This window comes from Calidris pugnax, unplaced genomic scaffold (genome assembly GCF_001431845.1).
Source record: "Calidris pugnax isolate Ruff unplaced genomic scaffold, ASM143184v1 scaffold70, whole genome shotgun sequence".
NCBI lineage: Eukaryota > Metazoa > Chordata > Aves > Charadriiformes > Scolopacidae > Calidris > Calidris pugnax.
In genome coordinates this window covers 3,149,279-3,164,474 of record NW_015090862.1, presented here as the reverse complement: position 1 = coordinate 3,164,474, position 15,196 = coordinate 3,149,279, and the positions used below count along the sequence as shown (strand labels likewise).

General features: G+C 41.2%; 1 protein-coding gene across 1 annotated transcript in view; it reads right to left on the bottom strand.

Annotated features, from left to right (window-relative positions):
- Window positions 1–15,196, bottom strand: part of ANXA2 (annexin A2) — a 28,790-nt gene that overhangs the window by 10,826 nt on the left and 2,768 nt on the right. Inside the window, exons 2-4 of the mRNA XM_014944618.1 lie at window positions 10,655–10,714; window positions 6,515–6,614; window positions 1,507–1,601 (exon numbers count right to left, since the gene is read on the bottom strand). Coding sequence (XP_014800104.1) covers window positions 1,507–1,601; window positions 6,515–6,614; window positions 10,655–10,702 — 243 coding nt within the window. The 5' untranslated portion in view covers window positions 10,703–10,714. The remainder of the gene's footprint in view (window positions 1–1,506; window positions 1,602–6,514; window positions 6,615–10,654; window positions 10,715–15,196) is intronic.

Sequence of the window (15,196 nt, the reverse complement as noted above, 5' to 3'; positions counted from 1 at the left end):
ATTCTCAAAACTTCAAAAGTCAAGAGAACCGCTCTTGCCTTCCAGATAGCAAGTCTCATTATGCAGAATTCTGCACACGTTTTACAGATTTCTCTCCGTCAATAGATGAGTACCTAAGGTATTTCTGACAGGATAATATCTAGTGATAGTTCAACTCATTATTTGAGAAACCCTGCAACATGAGCAGCCTAGTACAACATGACACATTGCCAAAGAAACCTGCACAACCTCTTCCCGAAGAAAATGATGAGATATTGTCCCTAGAAGATATACCTTCAGGTCTTTTCATATCCCACTTCGTCCTCTCTTGCCATTCACTTGTTTATTTCACTGAGTGCTTTCTACTGCAAATTTCCATTGTTTCTACAGACTGTTTTATTCTTTGGCACTTGCTAAAGGTGATAAATTCAGTTTGCTCTTGGGTGGAAAAAGGGTGAGAGATATAATTAGATGAAAAAAGTTGCAGGTTTTCTTGACTGTGCATTTTTGTGGTCATGCAAAACATTTACCAAAGCTTTAAGTGGCACATTTCACTACTTATATGCACGATTCTCCCAGTGCCCACAGGATGTGACTGCCAGGGTGCAGACGTGCGCACACATGCATGTGTCCAACCTGTGCATGCTTCTGCATGTACCTGTATCAGTCATGCACAAAAGTTGGTGAATTTCCCAAATTTAACTCTAGATTTACATTGGGTTTCAGATGAGCATTCTGGGCTGCTACTTGAGGACTACCATTTGGGGTCTGGCAAACCTGAAAGAGACACATTCATCATAATCCTTACTCTATACAAGCTTCCTCTTTTTAGTGGGCATAAAATTTCAATTATGGTAAGATTCTCAAAACTTCAAAAGTCAAGAGAACAGCTCTTGCCTTCCAGATAGCAAGTCTCATTATGCAGAATTCTGCACACGTTTTACAGATTTCTCTCCGTCAATAGATGAGTACCTAAGGTATTTCTGACAGGATAATATCTAGTGATAGTTCAACTCATTATACCACTTTGTTGCACATCTGCAGTGTTCATAGCACAACTGACTGCAGTCTTCTCTCACATGAGCTAACTTTGTGAACAGAGGATTTTCCTTATGCTGAGTTGTCTTAAACAAACAAAATCAATCTCCTAAACCATCTCCCTTTCATCTTTTCTTTCAAACTGACGGAAATGGTTTTTCACTATTGTTTAGCATATTTCACCAGGGGATCGTGTTGCTGGCTGGCTAATATGTCACCCATTGAAATTTCTGGAGGTAATAGGAAACCACCATCTCCAACAGATTTCAGTCCCACTTGTGCATACTCAACAAATTTGGAAGTCCCACCAGTCCTAAATTGTGATAGCCTGGACAAAGTAGATGCATCTTTAATTTCAGTGAAAAGATAAATCAAATAACACTTATCTCCACTTTACACCCAGCTAACTGTGAAACATACAAGCCACGAAAAATCTAACTGGCCACAAGAAAAATATTCAATAGTTGGTATTTCTTGATATTTCACTACCTTTTTGGTTCTCCTCTGATAGGCAAAAGCAATATCCTGCCTCTGCTCATTGCTGCGGTTTGTCAGGATGTTGACGATAGTGACCTCATCCACACCTACAAAGACATAAGACAAAGAGTTAAAGAAGCTTTATTGATGCTGTTCTCTTTGTATTAGGATGTTATTCGACACTCAAACATAGCAGGTGCTGTCAGGAGCACAGCTCAACAGCTCTCATTAGTTAGTATATGTCATGCCCTGGCCTTGGAGAAAGAGCAACCAATTAGAGCCCAAAGTTTTGATTTGCCGCAGATCTTTGTGTACACAGGCATGTGCAGACCTCAACAAAGTCTAGTTTGTGACCAGCTCCGCTATTTCTGTTCTCTGCTTCACTTGTCTGTCTGTGTACTTATGTGCTCAGTCACTCAGTATTCTGCAAAAAGTTGCTCAAGAACAGAGGCTTTCAACTGACATGAACTTGTACTTACTAAAGCCTGCCCTGGCGTTTTGGTAGAGTGTTTTCAATTAAAAATTCTTAATATTATTTAACCCATAGTCACTTAACTATCACTTAAAACATAAAATGGGAAAATAGAACACTATATTTCATTCTCTCAGCAGCTCAGAGGCTCAAAAGACAGAAGCAGTTTTTCACAATGGAAGAACTACGTTTGTGCTACTTTTTTTGAAATCATCACTCAAAGATCCATGCTGAGTTTTAACTAGCATGCCCAGAGGACTTGGATGCTCAAGCTCCCAGCCTATCTTTTAAGTAAGTGAATTACGTATCAGCAAAGGTTTAGTTTTAAGTGAAGTTTTCCAAATCCATGCACTGAAATGCAACTGCAGGCTGAATGCAAGATCATTAAGATTTATTCTAAGTTAAAAGTCAAAGCGTGCATCTCGGATTAGATACTCTGGCTGTCAACAGAACCTAACACACACCACATCTTTAGCTCCTGTAGGGGTCAATCAATGCAGGTCAATGCATACAGAGAAAAAGCTTTTATGGTGTACAGGAAGCGAGATTTCCAGATGTTATTTCCTAGATACAGCTATTTGCTACTCTATGCTCTTTCCAATGCAAGCAGCATCTTGTGACGTTTCCAATTGCTCCTGCCTACTGCCACTACCTTGCACTTCAGATTCCCTCTCGATTCCCCCACTTCACTTGCTGCTTTCAAACTGGATTCTCCTGAACTCCCATTCTTCAGACTGGCACAGTTCTTCCTCTGATCACAATTCCCATCTGCAGCCTGGTCTCAGCAATTTAAAAGATATCCCAGAGCCCAGTTGGACTGGAGGGTCCTGAGCTTCTTGAGATGGACCTGGAGCATCTGACTTAACTCTGTATCCTGTGAGAGGGTTCTAACCCAATGGAGACGCAACTGCCACACCCTGCAAACATCCATGTCTCTCGAAGAGCTCTCTGCAAGGACAGCTACCTTTGCACATCAACAGAAGAAAGCCAAACAAGCTGTATTTATATTCCCATAGCTAAGCATTAAAGTTATATTCAGTACTTGTTGTTGCTATGAAAGCTTATAGAAACTGCCCTTGCAAGAAGCCATTCTCCATTACTCAAACGAAAATGTTTAGAAATGCAAGACCCTCTGCCACAAGGTAAAAAAAAAAAGTTATTAGCAACAGATACAGAGCAGCTGGGGGTGGGGAGGAAAAAAACCCCACAGCGTGGCACACTTGCACACTGAACACATCTGAACAGAACTGAAAAGGTCAGCCTAAGGTGTACGTAAATGAATGGTAAGCAGTTGAAATTTCAAAAGGCCTGGGTGAGGACACAATAGTTTGCTCAAGTAAAATCTCATTTTGAATTTAATTTTCTTACTCTGTTTAAAATACCAATCACAATTACATCTTTGTAGGATAATTATAATCTTTTTATTAGAATGCTTTGTAAGAAGATATAAGTGAAAGAATTTGAGTCCCCTTCCCTATTCTCCAATGCACACTTGTGTCTGTATCACTGGATTCAGCCCCTAGGTAAAATGTCCGGTTGTATTTCACGTACGTTACTGGTTAACCAAAGCTGTATGCACATGCCATTCAAACACAGGTGGAAGTAATGCCCAGATAATAAAATCTTCCAAACAGAAGAGCTAACAGAGCTTATAAATGGATGGAAGAGGAGCCAGCCAGTACAGCTCCCATTCTTACGCTCACTTATCAAGCTAACCTGCACCTATGCTGCGTAACTGCTTGTTCTGTATTTCCAGACTGACCGGATGAAGCTCAGAAGAGGCAAAACTATTTCTAAATATTGCACGTCTAACACAGCGCATATTCTTCTGCAACAGAAAGATAATGTTTAACTAGTTCTTTCTTCTCGTGAGTTGCATGCCAGGTTTAGAAGTAAATAGGTGGCTCTGACCTAGATGACAGCACAAGCCCAGAGTTTTGACTCAGGTCTCTCCATTACTACAAGTATTATGAATAGCTTCTTTCACATTTCCACTCACATCAGTGTAAATGACGATTTTTGGATTAAAAACACCAGAAAGCAAGAATTGGATCAGCAGCTACCAGCAGGACTCAGATGCCTGACAGAATCCATCTACATTTATTTTCCTTATTGCCCAAAGGAACTTCACAGCAACTTGAAACAAAGGACTGCAACAGATATTATAAAATTAATCATATAAGGCGTGAATGTTGCAAAAGACATTTTAGCCCCTAGCTACAGAATCTAAAATGATGAGTCAAATCCAAAATTCCTTTCTCCCTCTTCACCACATTTTTCACAATGAAATACTGTACTGGATAGCCCCATGTCCTTAGTTCATGCTGAGACAGACCTACATCAGTGCTCTGATTCACACAACCTTGGCCTGCAAAAGTCAAAAGGCCCTGGAAAGCATCATATGTCTTAGTTACAAATTTTGGTTTGAAAATATGCTGACTGCACATTTCAGCCACAATCTACTCCTGCACATTTTAAAGTGTTCCCATCTTATTAAAAAAAAAAAAAATTTTCTCAGTCCAGAAACAGCCACAGCCAGACAGACATCGGGCCTTTCAGCTGTTGCAGGGCCTCAGCCTAAGCCAATGTCTTAAGCTTTTTAATACATTCTAAATTTAAACTATTCTTGGCATTCAAAAGTGGCAAATTATATTTTCAGATTTTACCACAATTGTGATAGATTAGAAGCCTACAAATGACTGCATCCAAGTTTCTTTCTTATTCCTATGCTTTGTGGATGGAAATATGAATTTAACTCATTGCTCTGGCATTTAATGGAAAATAAGTGCTTGTTTTTCACACTTGGGAATAGTGCTGCATGGCCAGGATGCTGACTCACATTTGCTGAGGTGGGGTGGAGCAGGAGAGCAGTTCAAACATTTTTCTTTGCTGTTCAAGAAAATTTCTGGAAGTTTCAGGATAATGAAACAGAAGTTTATTCTCGCTGGGCAGATTTTATCAGCACTTTTCTATCAATGGGCAACTGAAAATTAAACATTGTGGCTCACATATTTTTTAAAATAAGAAAATTCCTTGCACCCCCCCCCCCCCCCTCCAAACTCTACAACCCTCTGATTAATAACAACTTTCCTTCTAAAGGATGCAATCTGTTGCATTGGTAAGGTCACAGTGTTACGGCTCAATCAGCAAAAAAAGAGGAAATTAGCATGACCAAAATGATCAGTTAAGAGTTTTTAATTTTTTGGTTTAAAAGATACTGTTCCATGGGCCAAACCACCAGCACTAGTGTTGTCCTGCACAAAACAGACCATATGGACAGTCACTAACTTTCTAGGACCAGGTGAGTATATTTGACATGTTTAGATCTGCCCTATAATCAGAGCTGTAAAAATTTTTAAGTCTAGACAAAACTCCGACAAACACGATGGCATTCTTCTTGCAAGAGGAATATTTTTTTTTTAATTAAAAACACCCCAAACATTAAATGCATTGAACCTACTTTACTGAGTAGACAAGGGATTTCTCCAGTTAAATTAAGAAATCTTGCGAAAGGAAGCCTCATGCTTGTTAGGGAGGGACAATATTTTACATTTTATAGCAAGTCAAACATGTGCTTTGCTGGCACTGATAGAAGACTGCATTTCTTTCTGATGAGAAACTGGTTGGATTTTAAATTTCTCCCTCTCCTGATGTGTAGGCAAAGACTTGGCAGTTCCAGCTACACCCAGCTGTTGCTTCTAGGGCCTGGAGGAAGTCTGGAAACCGTGGCACACCCTCTTTCTTTGTTAGAGAGCAGGACAAGGAGAGAGGATGGCTGCCCTGGGAGAACCACCAAGGTATTACTCTAGAGCTGTAGCTTACACTCCCTGTGCTCCTGACTGTTTCAGCGTACCAGGCTTTTCCACCCAGCTGCATCACAGTCTCCTGCCAGTCAGTGGAAGCTGTGGATCCTGGCACCGATATAAGGAGATGGAAACCTACCTGAGAGGCTGAGTCAGAGAAACAGAGGACTCTCATTTTGCCCTGCTCCTGAAATACTGCAACATCATTTCAGAAACTAGATTCTGTTCTTTCTGAGACTTACTTTGACACCAAATTAATAGAAGATACGTGAGCATTTAGTTCAAAACCCCAGAGAAAAATGTTCAAACCACCCCTATTCATCTGTCTGGAGAGCTGAAAGGAAGAAGAAATGTCCAATCCAATAATCCAGTAGAAATCCATGATTCAGAGCTTGGTCCCAAATCACTGCCACAGAAATTGACACTTCATTTTCAGTGGCAGAAAAGTAGTAGAATTTGAAGTACTGATGAGTCAAGAGAAAAAAAGTGGACATTTTCAGTGATAACCTTACCAACTCATGGCTACAGACTTCAAAAGCATATTCAAAGCAAGCATTTACAGAGTTCAAAATCTAATTCTGTCAAGTTTTCATTAGTGAGGTCTGAGAAATCCAACACCTCCTGAAACAGATATTCTACAGTAAGGATATTAAAATGCTGGTCTTTACACACGGTACCTTTTTTTTCTTTGCACACCAGCATTCTATCTTACAAACAGAATCAAAGCCACAGTCCTGTTCCTCACCTTTGGTCTTGATGGCTGTTTCCAGGGCTGCAGCATCCCGTTCAGCATCAAAATTTGAGTAGGCTTTAACTGTGGCATATGCACTTGGCGGGAGAGAATGCTAGAAGAAAAAGAAAAAGAACCCCCAAATTAAATCATGTAATCCTGTTCTTGCTGCTGTTAATAAAACACATGCCTCTTGGTTAACTGACTAGATCTGAAGGAAATTGACAACAGAAAGCTAATTCAAAGAAAGTTTAAGTATCTGCCATGAGAGTCTAAAGTATTTTAGATTTGAAGCCATTACTTTGCTTTGGATTACAGACTACAATTAAAACAAAAAGTGGAGGGAGCTGGAATTACAATGAGTATACTAGAACAAGTTTTGTGCCCTATCTCATGGACTTTAAAGGTAACACCCAAAAAAATAAAAATAAAATCTTTTTAAGCCTAGAAAGCTCTAGAAAGAAGTTACAATCTTGTTTTGAAACTCTATGCCTGCACTCTATGCCTGCAGATACTTGGTTTAAGCAGCACAAGGCTAACAAAACCAAATGACATTTCAAATTACCTCTGCAAAGAATAAGAGGACTTGCAGGTAAGCTCACTTAGTAAAGAGCTGCAACATTTTAGAAGTTACCAGATTTTATCAGCTGTTTATTATTGTCCTCACCTGAGGATTACAGCACCAAACAGGAGGTCACCAGAATAGAAATTCAACTCTTCTCAGTTGCTTCAGTATAAGCCAACAGTTTAGCTTGTATCACCTCCCATGGGCAGGGTAAACTAAACCACAGATTTTCATATAAATAGCTGAGAAATGTTCACAAATCCCACTCTACTGAGTTCAATTTAGAGACCTAAACCTCTGGCAGAAAGGCGAAGTGACTGACACCTGAAATCACCATAGCTGTTTCCTAAGCAAAACAACTCAGCTTTCTTGGTAAAGATCCCCAGAAACTTTTATTTCAGTCCCTAACTCCAACAGAAACTCGGGTTCATAAACAGGACTAAGCTATCTTAATGTCACTGGAGGATCGTTTTACATGCAAATTGTTAAAACAAGGACAAATTGTTAACTAAAAAATTCCATGGGTTTTTACTACATTTGACTCTACCCTGGAGAGGTCACACTCTCCCGAACAGATTCCTCTGGCAGCAACCACTGTGCCTTCTTGAGATGGTCTGTGTTGTGCTGTAGAGATGGGAAGTCAAAAAAGCACTGATAAACGGCACCATTCTTTCTTTTGTCTCTTACCATCAGCTCAATCTAGCAAAGTGGCCCCAGTCTGGCCCACAGCCCACACCACAAAACACAGCCTTTCCTGTTAGCAGATCAAATTGCTAACAGAAACAGTAAATGGAGATGTGCAATGCAGCCTCAGACCAATCTCTGTGCCTGAAAGATTCCTAAACCAAAGCCCATTAGTATACACAATCACATGGCACTTATCTAATTAACCAGCACCGCTGGCTAACCTGAAGCAAGTCACGTGGTGAGCTTAGAGTAGGGAACCACTCCTTCCACCCAGCTCCAAGTATTTTCTGAGTCATTTGAACAGAGTATTTTACTGTAAGATGATATCATAGACTGAGAAAATACATAGCATATTTGTGATATGGGAGCCATATTTTCCTCTGCCCTTCCACCCAACGCATCCAACAAGATGGATTCAGATCCCCTGATGCTGGCCAAAAGCATCAGGGGATTGGACTTGATGATCTTGAAGGTCCCTTCCAACCTAGATGATTCTATGATTCTATGACCCAGGAAGCACCATGTAGGTATGTATACCCAGAAAAGACAGAAATCTGCTGGCTACTCAACCAGTAAACAACCATCTTCAAATTCAGCATCCATAAAGACTATACCTCTCTCAGGTGACTGTCTTGAGTACTTCCATGAAACAGACATAGGTCTTACCAGGGTGATTATTCTGCCTATGAGAAACAGCCATTTGAATTCCAGGCTATATGGTCTCAAATTACTCTGGTACACTATAGTCCCACAGTACTGGTACTGTGTGTTTTCAGACAGGAGAGGTTTTTCCAACTGACATTCCATTTAGCGCAATACAAAATTTTCCAGGATGCGGCAGTAAAAGTCCAGTTAGTGTGTAACTGTGCAAGCAGTCCAGGCCACACTAAAGCAGAGAAAGACTTTTTTTTCCTCCCCATGTATCTATCATGCTTGAGAGGTCCTCCAACTGGTTTACTTCCTCCAAGCTTGACAAATTCAATCCTACTGGGAAGATCAGGACATGAGGGAGAAGCATACATCACTAACGGGAAAGCTGAAGAGGCCTAATTTCTTCTAAAAGAAAAAAAACCTACAAACCCCCCCTCCCCAAAACCAGGACCCTTTCAAGGTATCTGCATCTTGGCATTCCCTGTCTTCAAAAAAATCATCAGTCATGTTTGAAAACTGAGTAGCTTGACATCATCTGGCAAGTAACCTATAAAGGCTTCCAATACATACAGGCTTCCAATCTTGGTGTAAAGATGGAATACGCCATGAAGCATAACTGCATGTTACAGAGCTCCTTCTATACTTTTGTCCTAGTCTGGCCCAAACCATGACAACTTTCTTGTGGATAGATGCAGACTGCAAGCATAGATTAACTTCAGCTCAACTCCCTCCTCTCCTTAAAGGAAGGAGAAGATAATACCAGGCTGAAGCAAGCAGGCCAGTTTCTTTGTCTCAAAACAAACCAATCACTATAACACTGATGCAGAACGCACCAATTCTTTATTTCACAAGACAGGACTTGGGTTCAGCTGTGACCATGATATACCCTCAAGGTTAAAACCTTTTTTTTTTGAGAAAAATGGGTGGTTCAAATACTGAAATATCAGTTAACTTGATGAGTCATTGCTTCAGGATACTGGACAATCCTTTATGTAAAGTAGCTACTCAATAATTCTGGTTTCCAATTTAGGATCTACAGAACAAACCAGCTGCCTATTTCTTACACTCTACAGCAGGATTTCTGAAGAAAATGCTGGCATGGAACAGTATTCAAATTTGACTTTTGCAACTACTCACAAACATCATGGAAGAAACGTTTCTGCCCTTGAGAACAGATTGCTCAAATATTATTCCAAAAGTAATTCTCCATTGAAACAAATACAGCCAAGAAATCTGAAGAGTTGACTGCTTTTGCAGCACAAAATCAGCTTTGTTACTTACCTACAGTGCACGAGCCAGTTCTTTGCAATAGCTCTTTCACAGACATCATATGGTATAATTTATTTTGCAACAAGTAACAAAAATAGGCAAAAAGTTTGCTTGTAGTGAGCTCAGATCTGGAGTTACCAGCTATAAAATTTAAAAGTATAGCAAGTTTGTGAGCAACATGGTGAAATAATGCACGGATAGGATTCACTTCCTCTTCAGTGACAATCACAGAACCACAAATTCGTGGCATGAGATCCTGACTCTACACTGGTAACTCTACCATCTAATGTTGCAACGTAAGAAATCAGAGAGAGTGTGGCTTTCTGGTATTTCAATAAAACTATCAAGCAAGTGCAGATGTGGTAGAAAATACACAATCAAAACCAAGATTTTTCATGCTTTTCAAAATAGAAAATGTGAAAACAAGTTTGAGAAAATAAGTTTTTTCAAGAGGTAGCTTGGTTTTGGTGACAACTACTACAGGAATATGGATTCCAAATATTTTAATTCCCAGTAAGCAGTGTTCTTCATTTTTAATTAAAACCAAACAAAAAAAAAGGAAAAAGAAAACTTGGAAGGTATCAGCAAAACCAAACACATTTCCATCTTCTCTCATCATCCTTAATTCTCTTGTTCCTTTGGAAGAAAGGGGGACCATGGATGCAAACCAGCCATTTAGTTTGTCCTGTGATCTTTCATACAGCCCAGCACATGAACACTGCTCGCACTGCTGGCCAGTTTGAACTGTCATTAAATCTAGTCACCTTGTGTAATTGTCCCACGGTTCACAGCTGCTTTGTGGCTGAGAACTGATCACTGCTGACTAGGTTTTTAGTTAGCTTACTTAAATTTAAGTCTAAGTAGAAAAGATGTGTGGAATCTTGTAAACTGTACAGCTCAGTACAATTGTTGGTAGAGAGTCCTGTAAAAAGTAACACGTGGCATTTAAGTAAAACTTTTCTTGTTTAGATAATAATACTTACATCTCCTTCAAGGCTGAGCTTGCTTAAAATTTCATGGACAGTAGACATCTTGACAAGATGCTGGAGAAAGAGAAAAAAAAGACAACAACAAAACAAGATGACTTATATACATTTACAATTGCATCAGCATGTTATACAGCCTTGTGGCATTGAAAGTGACAGTCCAATGAATCTGCTAATCCCCAACAAAAATTTCTTCTGCATTTTAAATACTTAAACTTAGGAACTGGAGACTCTGTACCTTAGAAACAGAATCAACTAAGCCTGCAACTCAGTAACAGGAAAACTGTGCAGGAACATATAGCCTGGTCCAGCTCAAAGCCAAAAAGCAGCAACAAGCAGTAGCATTTAAATCAGACACTCAGTTCCTCAAGTATTCATGGAATACATTGACACTATTTATATTCACGCAGACATAAAATCATAATGCTGTTCAATCTTTAATCCTGGACACAGGCCGCAAATGTCTCTAATAGAATATAGATTTGTAGTGGCTCCCCAGCAATAAGAATCAGAGAACAAGCTACAATACCAGCTAGTAACATGACTGTCTCTCTTAAAGGACTCTTTTAAAATGACAGCTCCAAAAGTAAGAGCCATTGAGGCAAGACATTCAATACCGTTGCTCCATTGCTAGAACCTGCATAACATCTTGCTAACATATATAAAGAAAAATAGGGAAAAACCCAACTGTGAGACAGATTATACACATTGCAGAAATGAGCACTGATGTGATATGCTTATGCTACAATGCCCTGCCTTTTTTTCAACTCTGGTTTCTGGTCAGGGAAGTTTGCCAGAGCTGTGTAACTGTTTTACTGGAAGGGTCTCTCAACTAAGGAGGAATTTTTTTTCCAAAGGCTGTAAGCCAGACGCAATATTTGAGAGGCTTGATGGATTCCTACAACTCTGCTCTCAAATTCCTCTACTGAAAGGATGTCTGCTGTCACTCGCGTTATCTTCTAGTCATCCAGGTTGGGATCTGCAGCAAACGTTACTTTGCCTGTTGAAATTAAAGCTTGTTTCTCAGGAATTCTACAATCAAGCCATACAGATAGCATTATCAAACAGGGAAAAGAGCTGACTCAATAAGAGGTAGGAAAGAAAGGAAAGCAACACCTCAAGACTAGCGACATTCCACTATGAGCCTGGAACCAAAACTGCACTATTTTCAGCCTCACCGGGTGCCACTCCCTTCACTTCCACACAGTCACCGGTTCCCCCAGTCCAGCTCCCAGATACCATGCTCTCTGAGCCAACTCCCAGCTATTGTGCAAGACAGTCCCGGGTACATCCTTTCTACAGGTTGTCAGATTCTTTTTTTTAATCCTCCATCAGTCACTCTTCTGATGGTATCCAGGCTTTCTCAGGCAAGCACTATTAGCCTCCCAGGCAAATTTCCCAGACAGACCAAACTCCTCTCCACTCAGTGATCAATCTGAAGCCAAGAGCTCAGAGAACCAGCAAGAGGTATGAAATAGTTTCTTAATAATAGAGACCTGGTTAAAACTCTAGAAAAACTGTTTTTTTTTTTTGTTTTAGCTCCTGCAAACCTCCTGTACATCAAGAGAAAAGCAGAGTAATCCTTACTTTTAGCAGATATAGCAAGAGTTACGAGAATAAAACGCAGAAACACAATTACAGGGCTTTTGTAGCGTAACTGCTGTAATCACAACTTTCTCCGCTTAAAATACAGAAAGAAAACCTTTCATCTTCTGAAGCAACCCAGGTGTAAGTAACAAAAGCAACTTTACTTCAAGGAAAAATTAAAATCCCAGGGGAAGAAAAATAAGATAAAGAATGAAAGTCAGAGTCATGCATCAGCTTACTTGCAAATAAACCTTCTAAGAGCAAAAATCCAACCCAGCCCTTTAAAGACAGGATACAGAAGTTGTAATAAGCTGCTACCTGCTATTGGCACCCGTAATAACCATGCTGGTTAGAGAGGGATGATGTATTACTGAGTTATGAAATTCTTAATGTTTACTCTTAATAAAATGAAATGCCTGACAATGAGACCTTTGTACTCTGACAGTATTACAGCCAATACCAAGTCCTTAAGTCTTGCTTGTCACAAAGAACTGAAAAACACCAGTGAAAGCTGAAGCAAAGCAATTGTAGTATAATCTTTCACAAAACAATCACTGAATAGCTTTTTGCAAGACGCCTGTTTCTAAATCAATTAAAAACCACATTGAATCAGGCTTGTTGGAACAGAAAAAAACTTGAACAGAGTCCAGGAACAGAACTAACACACCCTCACGTAGAGCTGGAACTGGGAGGTTCGTATCATCAGCACACAACAATGCTGTAGCAACAGACCGCCCATCAGCAGCAAGCTGACAAAAGAAAAAAAGATGGGAGTTTTTGCAAGAATCTTTGCAGAGAAAGATCTTTACTCGGAGAACAAACGCATCTCTTGTCACACCCTGCTTTGTAAGGCACTCATGTTTGAGAACAGACTCTCACTGTTTTCTGATGGACTGATTTTATCTGATGTAGTTTTGACAAGTAATGGGTGAGTTTGAACACGTAAATAGAAAATACTTGCACTAACCTGTTCTTCCTTCCACTGGAAAAGAATCAACTTGTACCTTCCAGCTGTAAACTAACACTTCAACACCTTAAGGCAAGTTTCTACAACCAGTTTTCCTCCTAAATCCACATTACATAATCCTGAATCATAATGTTATTCTACTAAAAGAGATAGCACCTGTTCTGACCTCGACCCCCACAGTAATCACTGGTTTGAAAATCTGCTATTATATTGGGCCTTGTCTATATTCAGTACCTTACCCTGTACCTGTCTGGTGACAGAAGAGCGTGTGTCTAAAAGCAGCCCCGTATCTCTATTCCCAGGGGCAGCTCACATACATTACACAGAAAAATCCTACATGATCCATGGAAAAAAGCCTCAGGTATACACAAACAACTACATTGCTCAATAAGCAGAGTTAGCATTTTAAGAAGCACCTATTATCCTTTTGTAGACAGAGATTGAGCAAAGGGTGTTCCCAGACATTTGAGCCAAGGAAACGGCATCCCTGGAATGAGAGAATGGAAACTCTTTCACTTGGACCACATTTGTGTCAGGTCTCCAACAACTAGGGCAAGGCCTGGCAACAGAGGAGATGAGGGAGAGCAAAGAAGATCCACAACATCTGCTGTAAATGAAATAAGGACTCAAAATCATTCATTTATATACAGTACTAACCACAAGTACAAATGAGCTGGGCTTTATCTCCCCACATCCCTGATAAGGTTTAGCAGATAATTTAAAGCCACTACTTGGAAAAAAAAATTAGCTTGAAAGAAAAGGATTTCAAAACCCATTAAACCATGCTACCACAAACATACATTAACCGTTCTCTTCCACAGACACTGCTAATAACCCAGGAGATTTTTCCATTTCAGGAATATATTGTACAAAACTATTTCCTCGAATTCAAATTATTCTCACTTCTAAGCCTTCACAGAAAAATCTTTTTTTTTTTTTTTTTTTAAATCAAGGCAAACCATTCCATACATGAGCTAGTGGAAACTATACTCACTAGAACTGCTTATCACAACTAGCTCCACCAACAGAAGGAATGTGTAGGGATGGACCACTCAAGGACACGGAGGGTCCAAAAGATTCTTTCACTCTCGACCTAAATGTTGGTGTCTGCACACCTCTGTGCAGATACAACATTTGAATATGAACATAAGAACAATTAACATTAAACAGAATTAAAGCTGCCGTGTATATGAACACAACTCACTTCTGCATGACTATTCTGAGGTCATTTCACTTCTCTTCCAGTTAAAATTACATGGCAACATTCCTTTGCCCTACCTCCTTCACTTGAGGAGGAGGAAGTGGTGTCCAAGCTGACTCACAACCCAAAAGGCAGCAGCAGGAGCTCAGCAATTCTGCTCATGGCTGGGGCAGGGTGGGAGAGCCGTACCCAAGCCTGGCTCTGCCAGCAAGGAACGGCACAGGGCTCCCTGGCTCACCGCGGGCGAGGAAAGCAGAGGCAAACCTCGGGCAAACACTGCCTGCCCGGAGCACTCCCTGCACAAGGGCTTCTCTCTGTCCGTGCCAGCGCCCGCATCTGCAGTGGCGCCCGCGGCCGCAGCCCCGCCCTGGGGAGCCGCGAAGGGGCCGCTGCCCCCGGCCGAGGGCTCCGCTGCCCGGCGGGAGTCACGCCAGGCTCGCCGCCGCGGAGCGAGCACCGGGGAGGCCGGCCGGCCGCTCTGGGACGAAAAGTGAATGTACGGTATCATCGCTAACCCGGCTGAGCCGCTGTGTACCTCACCGAGGAGAAGAAAAGAGTATTTGGGGAAGTTTGACGAAGTTTGCGACCGGTTCCCTGTCCCTGAGCGCTGCCGCCACACCCAGTGCCGGTGCGGGGCGCACGGAGCTCCCCCGGGGCAGCCTCGCCCCTGGAGCCGCCGCTCCAACGCGAACCGGGCACAGGAGTAACGGGCCGGTAACGCCGAAGGAGCGGAGAAACGCGCGGGGCGCAGGAGGGCGGCGGCCGCCCCCAGCCACCGCCCCGC